Genomic DNA, 26567 nt, shown 5'->3' with positions numbered 1-26567 from the left:
ATAAATGTAAGATATTTCAAATATGTAACTCAAATAACTGATCAATAAAATGCCCCCAGGTTTCCCTCAGGAAGTTGACACCTTGGAATTATCTATTATTTTGTTTCTGATATAAATCAGTAATTTTCTTAGAAAATCCTGCATTGGTTTCCTAACAAACAAAACAACTTGTTTCCCCGCCCCCTCCCCCCTTCCCCTGGCCACCCATTGCATCTGGGGAGGTAAAATACCTTGACGTAGGAAGTAAAAAGAGTAATGATCATTTTGTTTTGATATGCATAAAGCAGTCTGAAAACTAGTCCCCACTCCCATGCCTGGATTAGGGGGTAACAGAAATGCCAACTGTTATACTTGACAGAGGATCAGAAGAATGGAAGCAGCCGACAGAAAGCAAAGGGCAAATGAGAACAGCTTGGTTCTGACTTACCACATTCTCCAAAGGTGCTGCACCAAACACTTTAAAGACAGGGTTAGGTTTGGAGGGTGAGATACAGAGGACAATAGCTTGCTGTCCCACACGAGTAGTATATTCATCTAACGTGGCTCGAAGTTTCCTGAATCAGAAAAGGAAACAAGAATGAAAAGTTTTAAAAAGACGGAAATTACAGTGACATAGACACAAATGAGGTAAGACAGTTTATTCTGATCAGATATGCTCTTTTACATAAAATGTGAAAAGGGGAATGTGAGGTTTGCTATCCTATTCAGCAGAAATATGTACATACCTTTTTCTTAAAGACTACTGATAGAAGGCTCAACTGAAGGTTTTGCCTTGGGACATAGCCATGACACAATTTTGAACATGGTATCATTCTTCTTGATCTGGGCAACATCACTTACTGCTACTTACAATTATAAAGATTACAACTGGCCGGGCATGATGGCTCATGCCTGCTGTAATCCCAGCACTTTGGGAGGCCAAGGCAGGCGGATCACTTGAGGCCAGGAGTTCGAGACCAGCCTGGCCAACATGGTGTAAAACCCGTCTCTACTAAAAATACAAAAACATTACCCAGACATGGTGGCACACGCCTGTAATCCTAGATTCTTGGGAGGCTGAGGCACGAGAATTGCTTGAATCCAGGAGGTGGAGGTTGCAGTGAACCAAGATGGTGCCACTGCACTCCAGCCTGAGCAACAGAGCAAGACTTTGTCTCAAAAAAAAAAAAAAAAAAAAAAAATTGCAACCAAGATGTGCTCTTACAGAATTTATTATATCATCTCCATGCTTAATAAAAGGGATTCAAATGATTTGCTTTTACTATCTTGATTGTTTATATCTCATTGTTTATATTTCATTGAGATAATTTTGTCCAAAAATACTACAAGCATACCTAGTTTTATTGTGCTTTGTTATTTTGTGTTTCACAGATACTATCTGGGATCTTTCTTTAAAACAAATTAAAGGTTTGTGGCAACCCTATGTCAAGCAAGTTGATCAGTGCCATTTTTTTCCAACAGCATGTGCTCACTTCGTGTCTCTGTGTCACATTTTGGTAACTCTAGCAATATTTCAAACTTCTTCATTATTATAATCTGTTATAGTGATCTGTGATCAGTGATCTTCGATGTTACTATTTTAATTGTTTTGGGGCACCACAGTGCCCACAAAAGATGGCAAACTTGACTGATAAATGTTGTGTGTGTTCTGAATGCCCCACTGACCAACTGTTTCCTGCCTCTCTCCCACTCCTCAGGCCTTCCTGTTCCCTGAGACACAGTATTGAAATTAGGCCAACTGATAACCCTACAATGGCCTCTAAGTGTTCAACTTTAAGGAAGAGTTGCACATCTCTCACTTTTAATCAAAAGCTAGACATGACTAAGCTTAGTGAGGAAGGCATGTTGAAAGCCAAGACAGGCTGACAGCAAGGCCGCTTATGCCAAACAGTTGGCCACGTTGTTAATGCAAAGAAAAGTCCTTGAGGGAAATTACAAATGCTACTCCAATGAACACACAAATGATAAGAAAGCAAAACAGTTTTATTGCTGATATGGAGAAAGTTTTAGTGGTCCGGATAAAAGATCAAACCAGCCACAACATTCCCATAGGCCAAAGCCTAATGCAGAGCAAAGCCCTGACTCTTTCAGAGGTTGGTTCATGAGGTTCAAGGAAAGAAGCCATCTCCATTACATAAAAGTACAAAGTGAAGCTGCAAGTGCTGATGTAGAAGCTGGAGCAAGTTATCCAGAAGATCTAGATAAGTGGCTACACTAAACAACAGATTTTCAATGTAGATAAAACAGCCTTCTACTGGAAGAAGATACAATCTAGGACTTTCCTAGCTAGAGAGGAGAAGTCAATGCCAGGTTTCAAAGCTTCAAAGGACAGGTTGACTCTCTTGTTAGGGGCTAATGCAGCTAGTGACTTTAGGGTCCTTTAAAAATCATGCTAAATCTACTCTGCCTGTCCTCTATAAATAGAACAATAAAACCTGGATGGCAGTACATCTGTTTACAGCATGGTTTATGGAATATTTTAAGACCACTGTTGAGACCCACTGCTCAGAAAAAAAAATTCCTTTCAAACTATTGTTGCACATTGACAATGCACCTAGTCACCCAAGAGCTCTAATGGAGACGTACAAGGAGATTAATGCTGTTTTCATGCCTGCTAAGATAACATCCATTCTGCAGCCCATGGATCAAGGAGTCATTTCAACATTCAGGTCTTTTTATGTAAGAAATACATTTTGAAAGGATATAGCTGCTATAGTGATTCCTCTGATGAATCTGGGTAAAATAAATTGAAAACCTTCTAGAACGGATTCACCATTCAAGATGCCATTAAGAGTACTTGTAATTCATGTGCAAGTACATGGGAGGAGGTCAAACTATCAACATTAATGGAAGTTTGGAAGAACTTGATTCCAAGCCTTACGGATGATTTTAAGGAGTTCAACACTTCAGTGGAGGAAGTAACTGCGGATGCAGTAGAAACAGTGAAAGAACCAGAATTAAAAGTGGACCCTGAAAATGGGACTGAATTGCTACAATATCATGATAAAATTCCAATGGATGAGAGGTGCTTCTTATTGATGAGCAAAGAAAGCGGTTTCCTGAGATGAAATCTACTCCTGATGAAGATGTTATGTATATTGTTGAAATGACAATAAAAGATTTAGAATATTACACAAACTGAATTTAATAAGCAGCAGCAGAGTTGGAGGGGATTAACTCCAATTTTGAAAGTCTTACTGTGGGTAAAATGCTATCAAACAGCACCACATGTTACAGAGAAATCGTTCAGGAAAGGAAGAGTCAATCGATAGGGCAAAATTTGTTGTATTATTTTTAAGAAATTGCCACAGCCACCCCAACCTTCAGCAACAACCACCCTGATCAGTCAGCAGTCATCAACATGGAGGTAAGACCGTCAACCAGCAATAAGATTATGAGTCACTGCAGGCTCAGATGAGCACTAACATCTTTTAGCACTTAAGTGTTTTAGTGGTCAGGCCCAGTGGCTCACACCTGTAATCCCAGCACTTTGGGAGGTTGAGGTGGGAGGATTGCTTGAGCCCAGGAGTTCAAGCCCAGCCTGGGCAACATAGTGAGACCCCGTCTTTACAGAAAGAAGAAAAAATTCGCCAGGTATGGTGACATGCACCTATTGTCCCAACTACTTGGGAGGCTAAGTGAGAGGATCACTTGAGCCCGGGAGATTGAGGCTGCAGTGAGCCATGATCACACCACTGCACTCTAGCTTGGACAGCAGAGCTAGACTCTGTCTCCAAAAAAAAAGTATTTTAAAATTACGGTATGTACATTGCTTTTTTTTTTTAGATATAATACCACTGCAACACTTAACAGAGTATAGTGTTAACACAACTTTTTTATGTACTGAGAAACCAAAAAATTTCTGTGACTTATTGTGATACTTGCTTTATTGTAGTGGTCTGGAACCAAACCTGCAATATCTCTGAGGTATACCTATGCTTTTAAAATGTTGTAGCTTCAGATTTTCATTGTGATATAAATAATTATTCTTAGTCCTACAGTATTTCACAAGTGAGGATGAAATGAAAACAGCTTTTTTTTTTTTAGATGGAGTTTCACTCTGTTGCCTAGGCTAAAGTACAGTGGTGCGATCTCGGCTCACTGCAGCCTCTGCCTCCTGGGTTAAAGCTATTCTCCTGCCTCAGCCTCCCGACTAGCTGGGATTGTAGGTGCCTGCCACCATGCCTGGCTTATATTTTCTATTTTTAGTAGAGATGGGGTTTCACCATGGTGGCCAAGCTGGTCTCAAACTCCCGACCTCAGGTGATCCACCCACCTCGGCCTCCCAAAGTGCTGGGATTATAGGCATGAGCCACCATGCCCAGCCAAAAACAGCTTAAAAAAATTTTTTTTTAATTTTACTTTAAGTTCTGGGATACATGTGCAGAATGTGCAGGTTTGTTACAAAGGTATACATGTGACATGGTGGTCTGCTGCACCCATCAACCCGAAAACAGCTTTTTAAAATATAGTAACAATGGATGAAACAGAAATACTGCCTCTTCCCTCTGAAATCATGGGAGATGATTTCAAAGTTCTACATTTCAGAATTCTGAAATGTGGTGGGCAAAGGACCACTTATCAAACAAGAAATCTGATGGAATTCCTTGAAACAATGGTTTATATTCACTGTCTCCAATTCCTCTCTCCCTATTCTCTCTTAAAGCTATTCCAATCTTTTCACCCTTACCACTCCTTTGAATACACTCTTGTCAAGTTCAATCGTGAACTCCATGTTACTAAATCTAATAGTCAGTTGGCATCTTTTTCAACCCATCAGCAGCATTTGATAGCTGATCACACGCTCTCCTTCCTGACACACTTTTTGTACCTGGTTTCCAGGATACCACTCTCTTGGTTTGTTTCCTGACTCACTGGTTGCTTCTTAGATTCTTTTGCTGGTTCCTTTAATCTCTCTAACCTCTAAAAGGTGGAGCGCTTCAGGCCTCAGTCCATACTCACTCCCTAAGTGACCTCATCCAGTCTCCTAGTTCTAAATACTACCTATATGCTTATAATATCTTCAGCTAAGGCCTCTCATTTCAATTCCAGACTCATATATCCAACTGCTTATTTTGTATCTCCACTTAATGGTTAGAGGCATCACAAACTTACCATGTCCAAAACCAAATTTCTGATTCTGCCTCACCCTCACTGTCATGCTCGCTCCTCCTCCAGTAAATGTCATCGCAATCCTTCTAGTAATCAGACCAAAAATCACCCAGCACTCCTTTTTTTCTCTCAAACTCCATGTCAATGAATCATGATGAGTTGACTTTCGAAATACATCTAGAACCTGATCACTTCTTACTATCCATGATGCTGCCATGTTGGTTTTAAGATACTATCATTTCTGGCCTAGATTACTATAATCACCACCTAATTGGTCTCCCTGATTCCATTCTTGTATCCCCACAGTCTATTCTCAACACAGTAGCCTGAGTGATTCTTTAAAAATATAAGTCAGATGATACTACTGCTCTGGTCAAAAGCCTACAATGACATCTCATCTCACTCAGAGTAAGAGTCAAGCCCCTGATATTGGACTATAAGATCTCCTAGGCTGGGTGAAGTGACCCACACCTGTAATCCCAGCATTTTGGGGCTGAGGCACGAGGATCGCTTGAGGCCAGGAGTCCCAGACCAGCCTGGACAACATAGCAAGACCACATCTATCAAAAAAAAAAAAAAAAAAAGATCTCCTGGCGTGGCTCTTCTCTACTACTCTGAACATCCTCTCATATCTCCCTGGCTGTTCCTCAAACACAACTACCACATTCACACCTCGGGGCCTTTGCTCTTGATACTCACCCTGCCTGAGATGTTCTTCCCCCCAGCATCAACATGTGTGCTCTTTCAGCATCTTCAAGTCTCTGTTCAAAGGCTGCCTTAACAAAAAGGATTTCCCAGACCATCCCCGTAAAAGAGAAAACTGACTATATCCCCCTACCTCCTGACTTTTCTATTTTCCTTACTCCACTGTATTTTTTTCCCATTGCACTTATCATCAGCTGACATATTGCATATTGTTTTTTTCTTTCCCCCTCTAGCAGGATACAAGCTCTTTAAGGCAATTTGTTTTGTTCACTCTTCCATGCCCAATGTCTACAACAATGGCTTGCACATAGCAGGTATACAACTTTTCTGAATGAATTAATGTGATATTACGTATCTGTTAAATCGTATTTCTTTGTTTTCATGTATTTAATTTTGTAAGAATACTTTTAAGTCTACATCTGTCATCAAGGAATCGAACCAAGCATCCTTGACAAACCTAATCACATATGTTCTAAGTCTGTCATCCACAGGAAGTATTTGAGGAATAGTAACAATATGGATAAGGGAGCCCTCACCGAAGCAAACGTGTTTGTTGCCTCTTCCGGATAGATGGATTAGACTCAAATACATGAGGCCGTTTCCGTTTCTTTCCTGTTGCCACAGCAGCAGCAGCGGCCATTCCCACAGGACCTGAAATAATAACGTATGTGCTGAGATTAGGCAGCTGCCTGTAAACTGTTCAAGACAGAAACAATTAAAGGTACAAAAAAGGTAGCACTGCTTTCCTAATATTGTTGTCGGTAAATAAAGAATGATCCTGATATTATCAATATACTTCATTATTGTTTAACATGATTCATATTATGATTTACCAATAAAACATACAATGAATCTTTTAAAAAAGCAAATGACTTACACCTCCCCATCACACACTAGTTTGAATTTTGTATAATGTTGTTTTTCTTTGGCTTTGTTTTGCCAGCATGCCCATACTGTAAAGGCAATATTCTTAGAGGTGCTAGGAAAAATTGTAGCACTGAGAGGAGAAGTTTGCCAAAATTGAAAAAATTTACAGATTTCAGTATTTACTTCTATCCCTGTACCCCTGTTTCCATTACTCCAAGACAATGCCAAGTTAAGGAAGTTGGAGATAATCACTCACATTTGGAACTCCAACAACACCTAAAGGAGTATCTGAATGAATACCATCTTAATTGAAAAAATTTTCTTCTACATTGGGAATTGTGCCAAAAATGGAGATGTTCAACACAAGGTCAAGTTGATGAAGGCATTCTGGCAGAAAAGAGATAACTTTCCCACTCTGAGAAAATGTTAATAAAAGTTAGTCTGGCTTGCCTTGAAACTAATGTATAATGTCTTGTTTTGTCTTTTGAAGGGTAGATGGAGGGTAGACTCAAAGGAACTATTGAAGTCTCTGATTCCTGGGACCTCAACATATCAAAGACAATCTTTTTTAAAAGACATTTTACCTTTATCCTTATTTATGAATCTTGTAAAAGGCTTAAATAAAAATTAAATTGCTCATCTGTATATTGGCATATATATTCTAAGTGGCTCAAATAAAATAAACCTCCCTGTAAACCTAAATGAACTTTTCTACATGTTGTTAGTAATATAATCAGCCTGACTTAAATAAACCCCTCTAAAGAACCTCAAAGCAAATAAAAAATAAGCAACTGCTTTTTACCTTTCTTTCCATCATAAATAGCTGTTACAGAAAAAATTTTATGGCTGCATTTACCAACATTTTACTTATTTTTCAAAATTGTGGTAAGAACACTTAACATGTTTGTTATCTACTCTCTTAAAATGTAAAGTGGACAACACATCATTGCTAACTATAAGCCCAATGTTGTACGGCTATCCAGAACTTATTCCCCTTGCATCACTGAAGAGCAACTCCCCATCTGTCCCTCACCCCCAGACCCTGGCAACCACCATTCTCCTCTGTTTCTATGACTATTTTAGATACCTTCTATAAGTAGAATCATGCAGTATTTGTCTTTCTATGACTGGTTTGTTTCACTTATCATAATGTCCCCAAGGTTGAACCATGTTGTCACATATGACAGCATTTCCTTGTGTTTTTAAGGGTGAATAATGTTCCATTGTACATACAGATCACATTTGCTTTAGCCATTCATCCGCTGGTGGGCATTTTGGCTATTTTCACATCTTGCTATTGTGAATAATACAACAATGAACAAGGGAGTGTGGATATCTCTTTGGGGTCCTGATTTCAATTCTGTTGGATAAATACCCAGAAGTGGGACACCAGGATCATATATGGTAGTTCTATTTTTAATTTTTTGGAGGAATCTCCATACTGTTTTCCAGAGCGGCTGGACCACTGTACATTCTCACCTATAGTATATAAGGGTTCCAGTTGCTCTATGACCTCACCGCCACTAGTTTATATTTTTGATAATAGTTGAGCATCTAACCTGTTGGTGATTTCTAAGTCTTCCTTACAGAGATGTTTATTCGAGTCCCTTGCCCATTTTTTATATTGAGTTATTTGGTTTCTTGCAGCTGAGTTGTAGGAGTCCAATATTTTATTATGAAAACTTAAAAACATATGTGCAAAGTTGAATTTTAACATCTTATTATACATATCTATCCATCTTTCTATCCATTCATCAACTCACACTGGGGTTTTTAAAATGTGTTTCAAAGCAAACTGCGAATATCAATATGATCCCCCTAAATACTTCAGCAGGCATAGCATTAGCTAGAGTTCAATATTTTATAATTTTTTTCTTTTGAGGTAAAATTTGCATATAGTGAAGTATACAAATCCAAGTATACATTCAATACATTTTAAAAATGTATATACTCATAAAACTCAAGATCTGGCCAGGCGCAGTGGCTCACACCTGTAATCTCAGCACTTTGGGAGGCTGAGGTGGGAGGATCACCTAAGGTCAGGAGTTTGAGACCAGCCTGGCCAATATGGTGAAACCCCATCTCTACTAAAAATACAAAATTAGCTGGGCATGGTGGTGCACCTCTGTAGTCCCAGCTACTCAGGAGACTGAGGCAGGAAAATCGCTTGAATCTGGGAGGCGGAGGTTGCAGTGAACCGAGATCACTCCACTGCACTCTGGCCTGGGTGAAGGAGCAAGACTCCGTCTCAAAAAAGGAGAGGAGACGGGAGGGGAGGGGAGGGGAAAGGAGAGGAAACTCAAGACCTATAACATCACTCCAGAAAGTCCTTTCATGTCCCTTCTCAGTCAATTCCCATCCTTACTTCTCAGCAATACCTAGAATTCTTCTTTTTTTCACCATACATTAGAGTTTTGCCTATTCTAGAGCTTTAAATAAATGGAATCATATAGTAAGTAGTAAATCATATAGTAATACTCTTTCACTTAAAACTTCTTTCACTTAGAATAATGTTTCTAGATTCATCCATGCTGCCACATGAACCAGTTGTTTTTTCCTTTTTGTTGCCAAGTAATATTCCATTGTTTGGATAAACCAGTTTGTTTACCTATTCTTCTATCTGATGGATACTTGGACTATTTCCAGTTTTAGGCTACTGTGCATAAAGCTGCTTGATTTGATTGATTTATAAATTTAATACAGTTCAAATAAAACTCTCAACATGGGATTTTGTGGAATTTGATTAACTGATCCCAGTATTTAAATAGAAGTGCAAATGGCCAAAAATAGCCAAAACAATTCATAAGATTTTAAGAATTTGAAGGCATTCATCCTACCACATATTAGTAATTACAAGGCTATACTCATTAAAGTTATATCTCCACTGATTAGAAGGATGAGATGAAATAAATAAATAAGCATAACTATAGTCATTAAACTAGTGTGGAACTGACTCAGGGATAGACAAATCAAAGCAACTGAATTGCAGATTTCATAAACATCCTCCTGTGTCAGAAAGACAAAAAAAGTATGGGCTATTAAATATATGATGCTGGTTATCCATATGGAAAAATAATGAAATTAGATCCTTACATACAAAAATAAATTACAGGTGGATTAAAGGCCAAAATGTAAAACAATAACCTCAATAAAACAATGAAAAACAAAAGAAAGCTTGTAATCCAGCACTTTGGAAGGACAAGGCAGGAGGACTGCTTGAGGCCAGGAGTTCAAGACTAGCCTGGGCACCATAGCAAGACTCCGTATCTACAAAAAAATTTAAAACCAGGCATGGTGCTGCACACCTGAGGTCCTAGCTACTCGGGAGGCTGAGGCAGGAGGATCACTTGAGACTAAGAGTTTGAGGCTGCAGAGAACTATGATTGCATCACTGCACTCCAGCCTGGGTGACAGAGTAAGATCCTATCTCTAATAAATAAATAAATAAATAAATAAATAAATAAATACCTTTAAAATTGAAAATTAAAAAATTATAACTTCTACAATAAACTACTATAGAATATTTTATAAAGTCAGAGTTAAGAAGAATTCCTTAAACAAGATCCTGAAAGGATAAACTAGAAGGTAAAAGATTAATAAATTTCACAATAATATAAATAAAAACCTTCATGAACAAAAAATAAATAAATGGGGGTGGGCAACAAACTGGGAGAAAATAATTACAATACATATTATTGGGAAAGGAATACAAAATATAGATCAATAATTTTTACAAATTGACATAAAAAAGACCAAAAAACTGAGTTGGGAAATGGGCAAAGGTATAAACAGGAAATAGGCAAAGAAAGAAAATTGAGACGTCAATAAAGATCCAAAATGGTGCTCTACTTTGTCTTACTGCACTCGTTGGAACCTCTAGCTCAAAAACACAAATTAAACCAACACTGAGATGCCATTTTATACCTACCAGATCTGCAAAAATGAAAAAGACTGGTAACACCGATGGTGAGAATGAGAAGTAACAGGCGCTACAGCATACTGCTTGTGGGGATGTAAATGAACAGGATTTGGAAAGACATTTAGCAATATCTAGTAAAGTTGAAAATGGACATCTTTGGCCCTCCAATTCCCCTCCTGGGTATATCCTCCAGTAGTACTTTTCAAGCTACAGCTAGTGTGACCTTTCAGTGACTCATGAGTGTATTTTTTTCTAATAAAATAGAACAGACTAGAACATATCACAGAGTATACAATTTGCAGTAGGGGTTAAGTATTATTTCATTAAAAATTGTAGTTTTGGCTATATGTGTACTCATTTATTCTGGGTCACAATGTAAAATGTATTACTGTGCTACATTGTCAAAACAGAAAAAATTACAAACAACCTGATTATCTACCAATATGTGAAATATTCAGGCTGGATGTGGTGGCTCTCGCCTGTAATCCCAACACTTTGGGAGGCTGGGGTAGGCAGATCACTCAAGGTCAGGAGTTCGAGACCAGCCTGGCCAACATGGTAAACCCCATCTCTACTAAAAATACAAAAATTAGCCAGGCATGGTGGTGTGTGCCTCTAGTCCCAGCTGCTCAGGAGGCTGAGGCAGGAGAATTGCTTGAACCCAGGAGGCAGAGGTTGCAGTGAGCCGAGATCGTGCCACTGCACTCCAGCCGGGGCAACAGAGTGAAACTCCATCTCAAAAAACAACGACAGAAAAAGAAATACTCAGATAATGAATGGAATACCATATAACAGTTAAAAACAGCCACATTATCAACATGGGTGAATCTCAGAAACATGTTGAATGAGATAAACATATTACAGAAACATAGTATCAGAGTGATACCATTAATATAAAATTTAACACATGCAAAACAATGCTAAATATTGTTTAATCATACAGACACATAATAGCAAATATAGACAAATGCAAGAGAATGACAAAGACCAAATCTAGAATACTGGTTACCCCAGTGGAGGGAGGGAGGGAAGGGAGCAGGATTAGAAAGAGTTCCACTGAGAATTTCAACCATATCTGTACTTTTTATTTCTTAAAAAACATTTGATGCAAACATGTGAAAGCAGTAATAACTGACAAAGCTGGGCAGTGGGTGCACATGCATTTGTTATGTCAATCTTGATACTTCTCTGTATGATTCAAATATTCAAGTATTTTCTACTTGCTGCACAATTTACCAAAACTATCACTCTCAAGATACTAATTATGTCTATAGACCACGTGAATCTTTCTCCACTTCTTTATTAACCTATCCTTTATCATTTCAAAGAAAATGAAATAATAAATCCAATTTTGTTTAAAAAGAAGTCCTCTAGGGCTAGGCCCAGTGGCTCACGCCTGTAATCCCAACACTTTGGGAGGCCAAGGCAGGAGGATCACTTGAGCCCTGGAGTTCAAGACCGGCCCTGGGCAACATGGCAAAACGGCATGTCTGCAAAAATTTAAAAAATTAGCTGGGCATGGTGGCGTGCACCTGTCCACGAGGATGAGGTGGGAGGATCACCTGAGCCCAAGGAGGTTGAGGCTGCAGTAAGCCATGATTGTACCACTGCACTCCAGTCTGGACAACAGAGTGAAACCCTGTCTCAAAAAAAACCAACAACAACAACAACAACAAACAACATACTGGTGATTGATACTAAAAGAGGTCAACCAACTTGAGATATTGTTTTTATTACTTGAAGATTTCGTTTAGTTGCACTACTCATAAACTTTTTTTTCTTGAAAATCAACAATAATCAGGGGCTGTCTGTGCTGCAGAGAATTAGAAGTGTTTCTGACGGGCAACACAATATAGTGAATGGTCATTTACCTTTTCTGGGTCACCTTTCAGATATGATGAATGCTACAGACCAGCTCCTCAGAAAAATCCCCACGCTGGTTAAGTGGAGTTGGGATTCCAACCCAGGAAGCCTGATTCCAGAGCCTGGGCAGGTAAGCCCTGTGCTCTGCTGCCTCTCGAAATTCCTTACCACACACAGCCCCTAGGCCCTGGGTGGTCTGACTCATGCCTGCTTCACAAGGCTCCAACCACACTGGCCTCCTTCCCATTTGCCATCTGCAAGTCCTTGCTTTCAATGTTTCTCAGTCTGAAATGCACTTCCCTTTGCTGACACCTAAATGCCTGTCAGTCACAACCTTCCTCCTCAGAGAAGCCTTCCCAGACCACCCAAACTAGCAGCAATCTGCTGTCCTTCTCTCTCCATTACCTTCCCGCATTATTTTATTCAGAGCATCCAATGCTTTCTCAAATTATTTTACTTTATTATTGGTAGCTCTCCCCCACCACTGGATGAAAGCTCCTTCAGAAACAAACTCTTTTTTCCCCCCAATAAGCCTTTTGCACTCCTAAGAAGCAAACTCTTGCCTGCCTTGTGCATAGTATCTACATAGGTTACATATATGTACTACACATTATAATTCCTCAATAATTGAATATTAAATGATCAAATGGTAAGTCATTTCTACCAGCTGTGTCTCACTTTCCACATGTGCCACACAAAGGGGTCAGATTAAAGTCTTTGCGTGGTCTTAACACTATGACAAAGCAGTACAGTAATACAGCAAAGCCATGTCTTAAAACCATCTTCCTTCATAGAAAAGCAGTGGACCTGGATTCATTATGTTAAGATGCCCTCTGCTGGGACACATAAGCATTTCACAAAATATATTTTACAAACATTTCATGTGTTTTGCCCCTAAGACTTATTTTTAAATTCACCACTCCGGAAATACACAGTGGACAGTAACTGACAGTAATAAAGTTGTTGTTCATTGCATCTGTCTTCCTCTTCTTAAATACAGCATATATTCAAAACATGTAGTATTTTGGCCACTCCTCATCATTAATTTCTTGTCTAGCTTTTCTAAATACCTTCTAAGATCAATATCTAATACCATACCCATTCAGGCATGGTTTATATGAAGTCTTTTCACCATGGTGCTAAATGTTCAATGTAAATAGGAAAGTGAAAGATATAAAATGTAGCCCAGCTTTAAGTCATTTAGTAGCCCAGAAAATTTTAAAACCTTAAATTGGATCCCTCTCCCTCTCCCCTACCCTCTCCCTCCCTCTCCCCCTCTCCCTCCCCCTTTCCCATCTCCACAGTCTCCCTCTCTTGGGGAGCCTGGACTGTACTGCCAAGATCTCGGCTCGCTGCAACCTCCCTGCCCTGGGCTCCGGTGATTCTCCTGCCTCGGCCTGCCGAGTGCCTGGGATTCCAGGCACATGCCGCCACTCCTGACTGGTTTTTGTATTTTTGGTGGAGACGGGGTTTCGCCGTGTTGACCGGGCTGGTCTCCAGCTCCTGGCCTCGGGTGATCTGCCCACCTTGGCCTCCCGAGGTGCTGGGATTGCAGACGGAGTCTCGCTCACTCAATGCTCAATGTTGCCCAGGCTGGAGTGCAGTGGCGTGATCTCGGCTCGCTACAACCTCCACCTCCCAGCCGCCTGCCTTGGCCTCCCAAAGTGCTAAGATTACAGCCTCTGCCCGCCCGCCACCCCATCTAGGAAGTGAGCAGCATCTCTGCCTGGCCGCCCATTGTCTGGGATGTGAGGAGCCCCTCTGCCCACTCGCCCCGTCTGGGAAGTGAGGAGCGCCTCTGCCCGGCTGCCACCCCATCTAGGAAGTGTGGAGCGTCTCTGCCTGGCCGCCCATCATCTGGGATGTGAGGAGCCCCTCTGCCTGGCCGCCCCATCTGGGAAGTGAGGAGCGCCTCTGCCTGGCCGCCCCGTCCGGGAGGAAGTGAGGAGCACCTCTGCCCGGTTGCCCCGAATGGGAAGTGAGGAGCGCCTCTGCCCGGCTGCCACCCCGTCTAGGAAGTGAGGAGCGTCTCTGCCTGGCCGCCCATCGTCTGGGATGTGAGGAGCCCCTCTGCCCGGCCGCCCCGTCTGGGAGGTGGGGAGCGCCTCTGCCCGGCTGCCCCGTCTGGGAGGTGAGGAGCACCTCTGCTCGGCCACCCATTGTCTGGGATGTGAGAAGTGCCTCTGCCTGGCCGCCACCCCGTCTGGGAGGTGAGGAGCGCCTCTGTCCGGCCGCCACCCCGTCTGGGAAGTGAGGTGCGCCTCTGCCCGGCCGCCCCATCTGGGAAGTGGGGAGCGCCTCTGCCCGGCCGCCCCGTCTGGGAAGTGAGGTGCGCCTCTGCCCGGCCACCCCATCTGGGAAGTGGGGAGCGCCTCTGCCCGGCCGCCCCGTCTGGGAAGTGAGGAGCGCCTCTGCCAGGCCGCCCCGTCTGGGAAGTGTACCCAACAGCTCCGAAGAGACAGCGACCATCGAGAGTGGGCCATGATGACGATGGCGGTTTTGTCGAAAAGAAAAGGGGGAAATGTGGGGAAAAGGAAGAGAGGTCAGATTTGTACTGTGTCTGTGTAGAAAGAAGTAGACATAGGAGACTCCATTTTGTTCTGTACTAAGAAAAATTCTTCTGCCTTGGGATGCTGTTAATCTTTAACTTACCCCCAACCCCGTGCTCTCTGGAACATGTGCTGTGTCCACTCAGGGTTAAATGGATTAAGGGCGGTGCAAGATGTGCTTTGTTAAACAGATGCTTGAAGACAGCATGCTCGTTAAGAGTCATCACCACTCCCTAATCTCAAGTACCCAGGGACACAAACAGGGCCGAAGGCTGCAGGGACCTCTGCCTAGGAAAACCAGAGACCTTTGTTCTCGTGTTTATCTGCTGACCTTCTCTCCACTATTATCCTATGACCCTGCCACATCCCCCTCTCTGAGAAACACCCAAGAATGATCAATAAATACTAAATAAATAAATAAATAAATAAACCTTAAATTGGATTAAGATGATCCAGGATTGCTAGTGCCCTCGGGCATCTCGCAGAAGCAAACAAAAATCCTCTCTAGAGGAAGATAACATTATACTAGACCCCAAATTATTTCTAGAAATAATTTTCCAAACACAGCATCCAGTATTCATTGAAATATAATAGTACACCAAGAAAAGAGCCAACGTGAACAAGAAATGACATTAACAACATGTAACAGAAACTTGAGAGAGAATTACCAGGTAAATTATAAAATTATTTGTTTAAAAGAAATTTTTTTCCACTATTGGAAACCGTTCAGTGCAAATCTGGGAGGAAACACACACACACACACACACACACACACACACACACACACACTAGAAATTCTAAAACTGGAGGGAAAAAAACACTTGGTTAGTAGTTTTGGTTAAACTATTAACAATTACCAAAATTAATAAGTCAATGAACAGATTTAGAAGCACCTTAATAAATAAAGAAAAAACAAAGAAAAGAGAACATAAAAAAGGCACCTTAAACACAGCTGATATGGTTTGGCTGTGTCCCCACCCAAATCTCATCTTGAATTGTACTCTCATAACTCCCACATGTTGTGGGAGGAACCTAGTGGGAGGTAACCGAATCATGCGGGCAGGTCTTTCCGGTGCTGTTCTTGTGATAGTGAATAAGTCTCATTAGGACTGGGGGTTTAAAAAAAGAGGAATTCCCCTGCACAAGCTCTCTCACTCTTTGACTGCTGTTATCCATGTAAGACATGACTTGCTCCTCCTTGCCTTCTGCCATGGTTGTGAGGCCTCCCCAGCCACATAGATCTGTAAGTCCACCGAAACCTCTTTTCTTCCCAGTCTTGAGTATGTCCTTATCAGCAGCATGAAAATGGACTAATATAGTAAATTGGTACCAGAAGTGGGGTGCTGCTGAAAAGATACCTAAAAATGTGGAAGTGACTTTGGAACTGGGTAATAGGCTGGGGTTGGAACAGTTTGGAGGGCCCAAAAGAAGACGGGAAAATGTAGGAAAGTTTGGAACTTCCAAGAGACTTGATGAATGGCTTTGCCCAAAATGCTGATAGTGATATGGACAATAAAGTCCAGGTTGATGTGGTCTCAGGTGGAAATAAGAAACTTGTTGGGAACTGGAGCAAAGGTGACTCTTGTTATGTTTCAGCAAAGAGACTGGTGGCATTTTGCCCCTGCCCTAGAGATTTGTGGAACTTTGAACTTGAGAGAGATGATTTAGGGCATCTGGCAGAAGAAATTTCTAAGCAGCAAAGCATTCAAGAGGTGACTTGGGTGCTGTTAAAGGCATTGTTTTATAAGGGAAGGAAATCATGAAAGTTTGGAAAATTTGCAGCCCGATAATGCAACAGAAAAGAAAATCCCATTTTCTGAGGAAAACTTCAAGCTGGCTGCAGAAATTTGCATAAGCAACAAGGAGACGAATGTTAATCCCCAAGACAATGGAAAAAATGTCTCCAGGGCATGTCAGAGGTCTTTACAGTAGCCCCTCCCATCATAGGCCTGGAGACCTAGGAGGTTTCAAGGGCTGGGCCCAGGGTCCCTGTGCTGTGCACAGCCTAGGGGCTTGGTGCCCTGTATCCCAGCTGCTCCAGCTGTGGCTGAAAGGGGCCAACACAGAGCTCGGGCCATGGCTTCAGGGGCTGCAAGCCCCAAGCCTTAGCAGCTTCCACAAAGGTGTTGAGCCTGCAAGTGTACAGAAGTCAAGGATTGGAGTTTGGGAACCTATGCCTGGATTTCAGAGGATGTATGAAAACTCCTGGATATCCAGGCAGAAGTTTGCTGCAGAGGCGGGACCCTCATAGAGAACCTCTGCAAGTGCAGTGTGTAAGGGAAATGTGGGGTTGGGTCGGAGACCTCACACAGAGTCCCTTCTGGGGCACTGCCTAGTAGAGCTGTGAGAAGAGGGCCACTGTCCTCCAGCCCCCAGAATAGTAGATCCACCGACAGCTTGCATCTTTTGCCTGGAAAAGCCACAGACACTCAACAACAGCCCATGAAAGCAGCTGGGAGGGAGGCTGTACCCTGCAAAGCCACAGGGGGCAGAGCTGTCCAAGACCATGGGACCCCACCTCTTGTATCAGCATGACCTGGATGTGAGACATGGAATCAAAGGAGATCACTTTGGAGCTTTAAGATTTGACGGCCCTGCTGGATTTCGGACTTGCATGGGGCCTGTAGCCCTTTTATTTGGCCAATTTCTCCCATTTGGAATGCCTGTATTTACCCAATCCCTGTACCCCCACTGTATCTAGGAAGTAACTAACTTGCTTTTGATTTTACAGGCTCATAGGCAGAGGGACTTGCCTTGTCTCAGATGAGAATTTGGACTGTGGACTTTTAAGTTAATGCTGAAATGAGTTAAGACTTTGGGGGACTGTTAGAAAGGCATGATTGGTTTTGAAATGTGAGAACATGAAATTTGGGAGGGGCCAGGGGTGGAATAATATGGTTTGGCTCTATGTCCCCACTCAAATCTCATCTTGAATTGTACTCATAATTCCCACATGTTGTGGGAAGGATCCGGTGGGAGGTAATTGAATCACGGGGGCAGATCTTTCCTATGCTGTTCTTGTGATAGTGAATAAGTCTCACAAGATCTGATGGTTTTAAAAGGAGGAGTTTCCCTGCACAAGCTCTCTCTCTTTTTGCCTGCTGTCATCCATGTAAGATGTGACCTGCTCTTCCTTGCCTTCCACCATGATTGTGAGGCCTCCCTAGCCAGGTGGAACTGTAAGTCCATTAAAACCTCTTTCTTCCCAGTCTTGGGTATCTCTTATCAGCAGCATGAAAATGGACTAATACAACAGCTAAAGAAGAAAATCTTCTGTCTTTCACAAGCTGAAAGACAGAAGAAACTACACAGAAAGATGATACATACAGAACAGATGGTTAAGAGACATACAAGTGAGGAAGACTAACATAAGTAACTGGAGCCATGGAATGAAAAGAGATGGAATGCAGCAGAAGCAAAATCTCACGGCTAAAATTTCCGGGAGAGGGGGGCAGGCCATGTGGGAGATAATCTTTGAAAGAGTAGCGGTTAGAATGAAATAGCTGAATTCTCAATAGCAGCAATGGAATCCAGAAGACAGTGGAACAGTACCTTCAACATGAGGAAAGAATAACCACCAAGCTAGAATTCCATACTCAGTGAAAACATCCTTCAAGGTTGAAGTTTAAGTAAAAACATTCACAGACAAGCAAAAATAGAACTTGTTACTAGCAGATCCATGTTAAAGCACATATTAAATGGTGTCTTTAGGCAGAAGTAAAACCATCTCAGGAGACCAGTTGGAGATGCAGGAAAAAAAATTAACATTATTTTTTAAATAAAAATATTGTTCGCTGGATGCGGTGGCTCACGCCTATAATCCCAGCACTCTGGGAGGCCAAGATGGGTGGATCACCCGAGGTCAGGAATTCAAGACCGGCCTGGCCAACAGGGTGAAACCCCATCTCTACTAAAAACACAAAAATTAGCTGGGCATGGTGACGCACACCTGTAATCCCAGCTACTCGGGAGGCTGAGACAGGAGAGTTGCTCCAACCCAGGAGGCAGAAGCTGCAGTGAGCCAAGATTGTGCCACTGCACTCCAGCCTGGGCGACAGAGTGAGACTCCATCTCAAAAAAAAAAAAAAAAAAGTCCTGTGGTGTTTAAAATACAGTTGTCCCTTCAAATCCTTGTGAGATTGTTTCTAGCATCTTGATGTGTAGATACTCAAGTCCCTGATATAAAATGGTGTAGTATTTTCACATGACCTATTCACGTCCTTCTGTATCATCTCTAGGTTACTAATACTAATATTATAATACCTAATACAGTGTAAATGCTATACAAATAGTTGTTGTATTGGCCTTTTATTTGTATTATTTTTAATTGTTATATTGTTACTTTTAATTTTTTTTTCCTAATACTTTTGATCAAAATTGGTTGAATGTGCAGATGTGGAGCCCACAGATAAAGAGAGCCAACTGTATACCAAAAATGAATACAAAGGACAACAATAGCATATAGGATGGGCGCATGTTCTAAGAAATTTGTATTATCCCTGTAGAGGTTAAAAGTTCCAAGTACATACAACGTTTTGCTTTTCCTTTTTTTTTTTTTCAACTGGACACAGGCTCTCACTCTGTCACACTGTAGTGCAGTGGTGTAATCATAGCTCACTGCACCCTCAAACACCTGGGCTCAAGTGATCAGTCATCCCACCACAGCCTCCCAAGTAGCTGGGACTAGGGAGCATGTCACCACACCCAGCTAATTTTTTTTTGGTAGAGATGGGATTGCACTACATTGCCCAGGCTGGTCTCAAACTCCTGGGCTCAAGTGATCCTCCCACCTTGGCCTCCCAAAGTGCTGGGATTACAGGTATGAGCCACTGAGCCTAGTCAACATAAGGCATTGATAAATAAAGGATGTATGTTACAATTTCTACAGGTATTGATAATAGTAAAAGCTTATAACTTTCAAACTAACAAGAAAAAAATGAAAAAATACAAAATTTTCAATCACTACAAAAGAAAACACCAAGAAAGAGAAAAGTAAACAGAACAGGTAGGGCAAAGAGAAAGCATATAGAAAAGAAGGTAAATTTAAATCTAAATACATGTCAGTGATTCTGTTTAATGTAATTGGAATAAATGCTTCAGTTTAAAGCCAAAACATAGGCAGAATAGATGAAAAAATAAAACCAAAGCCATAACACTGATAGTAAGTGATTCCAGACCTCAAGTCTCAGTATAATACAGGCTCAAGTTATAACTGCAAGGCTTAAAAAAGTTGTGATAAAGGCCAGGCATGGTAACTCACACCCGTAATGCCAATAATTTAGGAGGCCGAGGCAGAAGGATCGCTTGAGCCCAGGACTTTGAGGCCAGCCTGGGTAACACAGTGACATTTCTGTCTCTACAAAATATACAAAAATTAGCCAGATGTGGTGGTACACATCAGCAGTCCTAGCTACTCCAGAGGCTGAGATGGGAGAATCACTTGAACCCGGAAGATCAAGGCTGCAGTGAATCATGACTGTGCTGCTGCACCCCAGCCTGAGCAACAGAGTGAGACGCTGTCTCCAAAAAAAAAAAAAAAAATTAAAGAAGAGCTTCTAATCCAAACAACACTACCTGCAGCTGCCAGATGAGCTGTCACCTCATCAGCTGCTGTGGAGTTGAGTATATCTGAGTCATCGTAAGAGGTGTCCTCGGGAGAAGAAGGCGAGTCTTCATCAGCACTCAGCATACTGTGCTCGGTGTAAGTAGCCACATGGACCTGCTGCACTTGCTGGGCCACTGCATGTGCTTCTATGGTAGCCATATGTTCGGTTTGGGTCACTCCGTGTTCCTCCATGAAGTTCTACTGTCAGACAAAAAAGAAAAAGAACAGGATTCAGTGTGTAATATAACACAATGTTTAAACTAAGAGATATTTTATTCAAGAGCAGAGGAACCTTGACAAAATTCCAATTTCACTACTTACCGTGCCACACCAAGTCACAGGAAATGGGAAGCACCATGCAAATGTGACATAAAAATGACAGAGTGGTGTTCTTACGTGAAACCATTTTGATGGAAATTCGCTGTACTAATTTTATACCTCAGATCACAAAACAACAGATACCCTTAATAATAAAAAGACATTCAAATATAACAATAAAAACATACTTAAGATAGCTCAGTGACTAGCATTTGGCCTTGTGGACATAAAAACACTTAGTAAATAAGTGAAATACTTAACATTTTCTTTGTATGTCAAAGACAAGTGAGAGTCAAATAACTTTTTTCCCAAAAATTCAAATTGGTCTTTCTGCTTATAAAACTGCTTCTTGAGGGCATGGCGGCAAGTGCCTGTAGTCCCAGCACTTTGGGAGGCCCAGGCAGGTGGATCATCTGAGGTCAGGAGTTCGAGACCAGCCTGGCCAACATGGCAAAACCCTGTCTCTATTAAAAATACAAAAAAATTAGCCAGGCGTGGTGGTGGGCGCCTGTAATCCCAGCTACTTGGGAGGCTGAGGCAGGAGAAGTGCTTGAACCCGGGAGGCAGAGGTTGCAGTGAGCCAAGGTTGTGCCATTGTACTCCAGCCTGGGAGACAGAGCAAGACTCTGTCTCAAAAACAAACAAACAAACCCCCCCTCCAAAAAAAACCCAAAAAACTGTGCTTCTTGTAAACCCCAAAATGATACAGTAATGTATAAAGCAGTAAGGTTAAAAGTTGGCTCTTCTATTACACTTATAATCTCCACTCCCCCCCACCCCAGAAGTTCATTATTTTTGAAAAATAAATTTGGAGCATACATATATATAGATTTAAAATAAAAACAGGTTCATATTATACATATTGTCTGTCTTTTTCATATTACAATATATCTGGACATTGTTACATGTCAAAACATACAGATCTACCATATCTTTTTTAAACAGCTGCATAATACTTTATTATATGCATGTGTCATAATTTATATAACCAGTCACCTGCTGATCAAATATGCTGCCAAGTTTTTGCTATTATAAAATAAACATCAATGCAGTATAAAATATGTCCTTGTATATAAAATTTTACATATTAGTTCCTCAAAAAAAAAACAAAAATAGAAGTACCACATGATCCAGCTATTCCACTTGTGGATATATATGCCCAGAAGAAACTGAAAGTAGGATCTTGAATAGACATCTGTACACCCATGTTCATAGCAGCTTTATTCGCAACAGCCAAAATGTGGAAGCAACCCAAGTGACCATCGATGAATGCATGGGTAAAAAAAATGTGGTATACACATACTACTTATTATTCAGTCTTAAAAAGGAAGAAAATGCTAATTAGAAAGAGGGGAATTTCCTCAACCTGATAAAGAACAGCTACAAAAAACCTACTATTAACATCATAATGTGAAAAACTAGAAGCTTTCCCATTAAGATTAGGAAGAAGCCTGGCCGAGGTGGCTCACGCCTGTAATCCCAGCACTTTGGGAGGCCAAGGCAGGTGTATCACCTGAGGTAGGGAGTTCGGGACCAGCCTGGCCAACATGGAAAAACGCTGCCTCTACTAAAAATATAAAAATTAGCCAGGTGTGGTGGTACACATCTGTAATCCCAGCTACTCAGGAGGCTGAGGCAGAAGAATCGCTTGAACCCAGAAGGTGGAGGTTGCAGTGAGCTGAGATCATGCCACTACGCTCCAGCCTGGGTGACACAGCAACGGCGGGACTCTGTCTCAAAAAAAAAAAAGATCAGGAAGAAGACAAGGAAATCTCCTCTCACCACTTCTTTTTAACATTGTACTGGAAGTCTTAACTAATGCAATAAGATTTTTAAAAAGAAATAAAGGGTACCCTGATTGGGAAGGAAGAAATAGAACTGTCTTTCTTCATAGATGACATGATTATTGATGTAGAAAATCCAAAATAATCAATAAAAAAAACTCCTGGAACTAGTAAGTAATTACAGCAAGGTTGCAGGGACAAGGTTGTTTTCCTAAATACTAGAAATGAATAAGTGGAATCTGAAATCAAAAACACAATACCATTTACATTTGCACCACCAAAAAGTGAAATACTGAGTAAGGTATAAATCTAACAAAATATGTACAAGATCTATATGAAAAAAAACACAAAACTCTGATGAAAATAATCAAATAAAAACTAAATAAAGAGAGATATTCCATGTTCATGCATAGGAAGACACAATACTGTCAAGATGTCAGTTCTTCCAACCTGATCTCTAGATTCAACATTGTCCCAATCAAAATCCCAGCAAGTTATTTTGTGGATACCAACCGACACTAAAGTTTACATGGAGAGGCAAAAGACCCAGAACAGCCAAAAAAATACTGAAAGAACAAAATCAGAAGACTGATACCACACAACTTTAAGACTTACCATAAACCTACAGTAATCAAGATAGTATGGTATTGGTGAAACACCAGAAAAATAGACCAATGTAACAGAAGAGAAGGTCCAGAAATAGACCCACATAAATAGAGCCAGCTGATCTCTGAGAAAGGAGCAAAGGCAATACATTAGTTTGGCAAAGTTAGTCTTTTCAACGAATGGTGCTGGAACAAGTGAACAGTCACACATCAAAAAAATGAAATCTAGACATAGACCTTCACAAAAACTGATACAAAATGGATCATAAACCTAAATGTAAAATGCAAAACCATAAAACTCCTATAAGATAACATAGGAGAAAATCTAGTTGACCTTGGGTATGGCAATGACTTTTAAGATACAATGCCAAAGGCGCAATCCATAAAAGCAAAAAATTGATAAGCTGGACTTCATTAAAACAAGAAACTTCTGTCCTGTGAAAGACACTGCCAAAAGAATGAGAAGACAGGACATAGACAGGGAGGAAATAGTTGTAAAAGATGAATCAGAAGGATTGTTATCCAAAATAAGGAATTCTTAAAAACTCAACAATAAGAAAATGAACCCAATTTAAAAAAGGGCAAAACACCTGAAGAGATCTCACCAAGGAAGATATATAGATGGTAAATAGGCATATGAAAGGATGCTCAACATCATATGTCAAGGGAGAATTAGAAATTAAAACAGTGAGATATCACTACGCATCTATTTAAATATCTAAAACTCAAAACACTGCCAACACCAAACGCTGTTGAGGATGTGGAGCAACAGGAACTCTATTTCACTGCTGGTGGGAATGCAACATAGTACAGCCACTTTGGAAGACAGTGTGGCAGTCTGTTATAAAATTAAACATACTCTTACCATACAATCCAGCAATTACATGCCTTTGTATTTACCCAAAGGAGTTGAAAACTTACATCCACATAAAAACCTGCACATGGATGTTTATAATTTTATTCATAATTGCCCAAACTTGGAAGCACCAAAATGTCCTTCCGTAGGTGAATGGATAAACTGTGGTACATCCAGACAATAGAATATCATTCAGCACTAAAAAGAAATGAGCTTTCAAGCTATGAGAAAATGTAGAAGAAGCTTAAATGCATATTGCTAAGTGAAAAAAGCCAATCTGAAAAGGCTACACACTTATGATTCCAATTACATGGCCTTCTGGAAAAGCAAAACTATGGGGACGGTAAAAAGATTAGAGGTTGCCAAGGATTAGGGGGAAGGGAGGGATGAACAGGCGGAGCATTTTCAGGGCAGTGAAACTACTCTGTATGATACAATAATGGTGGATATGGGTTATACATTTGTTCAAATCCATAGAATGTACAATACCATGAGGGAACCCTAATGTAAACTATGTAATGTACAATACCATGAGGGAACCCTAATGTAAACTATGGACTTTGGGTAATAATGACGTGTCAATGTGGGCTCATCAATTGGAACCAAATGTACCACTCTGGTGCAGGATGTTGATAGTGGGGGAGGCTGTGCAAGTGTAAGGGAGAGAAGTATATGGGAATTATCTGTATCTTCCACTCAATTTTGCTGTGAACTTAAAACTGCTATAAAAAAATACAGTTTTATTTAAAACCAATTTTTAAAAAAAGGAAATTCTGACTCATGCTACAACATGGATCAACCTTGAGGATATTCTGCTCAGTGAAATAAGCCAGCCACAAAAAAGAACAAATACTGTATGATTCTACTTATGTGAGGCACCTAGAGTAGTCAAATTCATAGAGACAGAAAGTAGACTAATAGTCGCCAGGGGCTGGGAGTACAGAGTTTCAGTTCTGCAAGATAAAGAGTTCTGGAGATTGGCTGCACAACAGCGTGAATGTACTTAACACTACTGAACTATATGCCTAAAAATGATTATGATGGTAAATTTATTGTTACGTATATTTTACAACTAACTTTTTAAAATTACCCTATATACCAGTGTAATTTCTGTGCAAAGAAGTGACTAATCTGGCCGGGCGCAGTGGCTCACGCCTGTAATCCCAGCACTTTGGGAGGCCAAGGCAGGCAGATCACGAGGTCAGGAGATCGAGACCATCCTGGCTAACATGGTGAAACCCTGTCTCTACTAAAAAAATACAAAAAATTAGCCGGGAGTGGTGGCGGGTGCCTGCAATCCCAGCTACTCGGGAGGCTGAGGTAGGAGAATGGCGTGAACCCAGAAGGCGGAGCTTGCAGTGAGATGCGCCACTGCACTCCAGCCTGGGCGACAGAGCGAGACTCCGTCTCAAATAAATAAATAAATAAAAATAAATTTTAAAAAAGGAAGAAGTGACTAATCTTACAGGAGAATAATATAACCAGCCTGTATTATCTTTATTAAAAATCTTGTATATTATTTGATTACTTTAAAAAATAAATTCTTTTAAGAATAATAAACTCTTGAAGGTAAATTGCTGGGTCAAAAGGCATATATATTTTAAATTTTGATGTATATTGAAAAGCTGAGTGCTTCAGTTGTACACTAACACTATCTCTACTTGTATTAATACAAACCCACATGAACATATACACACATTTAAAATTTGACTATCATGTAACAGTATACAGCACTACACATGTGGAGTTTACCAAAAAATGTCAACCACATAGATACAGAAATATGACCTCTATGGCTGCATGTAAAAAAACATAATTATTTATTTATGTAAAATTTTTCTCTTATTTTGTCCCACTCTACTATAGAAGTCTTTCTCCATCTTGAGATCTTTTGATTCTAAAATCCTTTGTTCCTCTGAGTAACTGCTCTCTTAAACTAATCCTGCTATGTCTTTATTCTTTAGGTGATTTGTTTCTATGTAGATAATCAAATTTTCAATTTTCTGAGGTCTTTGAAAACACAGTAAAATGTGAACATTTGGAAAATCTGGGTAAAGGGTACATGAGAATTCTTTGTACTATTCTTGCAACTTTTCCCAAAGTCTGAAATTATGGCAAAATTAGAAAAGAATTTTTAAGCTACCTGATAAGCTACCCTTCCATATCCTGTTTTATGTGAGTTTCAGAATATCCAAGGGAATATATCCTAGCCCCCAGATTTGTACTACTCTAAAACAATTTAACACACTAAGTCACACAATTGAATATAATATATGAGAGAAAGATACCATTAAAATGCTATTTTTCCATCCATTTCACTGTTCTTCGAGACAAACTGCTTAGGGCATTTTAGAATTCTGGGTACTTCAGAATTATTTTTAAAT

The 26567-nt window shown here is 40.6% G+C and overlaps 1 protein-coding gene and 1 pseudogene across 11 annotated transcripts in view; one reads left to right on the top strand and one right to left on the bottom strand.

Annotated features, from left to right (window-relative positions):
• NRF1 (nuclear respiratory factor 1) overlaps positions 1-26567 on the bottom strand; it is a 145340-nt gene that overhangs the window by 78899 nt on the left and 39874 nt on the right. For 7 of the 11 annotated variants that reach the window (XM_003951128.5, XM_063815011.1, XM_016958154.4 and 4 more), the window contains 3 exons: positions 20590-20821; positions 6354-6468; positions 428-554 (listed from right to left, as the gene is read on the bottom strand). In XM_003951128.5, coding sequence (XP_003951177.1) covers positions 428-554; positions 6354-6468; positions 20590-20812 — 465 coding nt within the window. In that variant the 5' untranslated portion in view covers positions 20813-20821. The remainder of the gene's footprint in view (positions 1-427; positions 555-6353; positions 6469-20589; positions 20822-26567) is intronic. The other 4 variants (XM_001155756.7, XM_009454195.5, XM_009454197.5 and 1 more) reach the window with 1 other exon arrangement.
• LOC134810502 (tigger transposable element-derived protein 1-like) lies at positions 1725-3425 on the top strand (annotated as a pseudogene).

Source organism: Pan troglodytes, chromosome 6 (assembly GCF_028858775.2).
Source record: "Pan troglodytes isolate AG18354 chromosome 6, NHGRI_mPanTro3-v2.0_pri, whole genome shotgun sequence".
In the NCBI taxonomy this organism is placed as follows: domain Eukaryota; kingdom Metazoa; phylum Chordata; class Mammalia; order Primates; family Hominidae; genus Pan; species Pan troglodytes.
The sequence above is the reverse complement of the archived record's forward strand: the minus strand, read 5'-3'. Positions and strand labels throughout refer to the sequence as shown.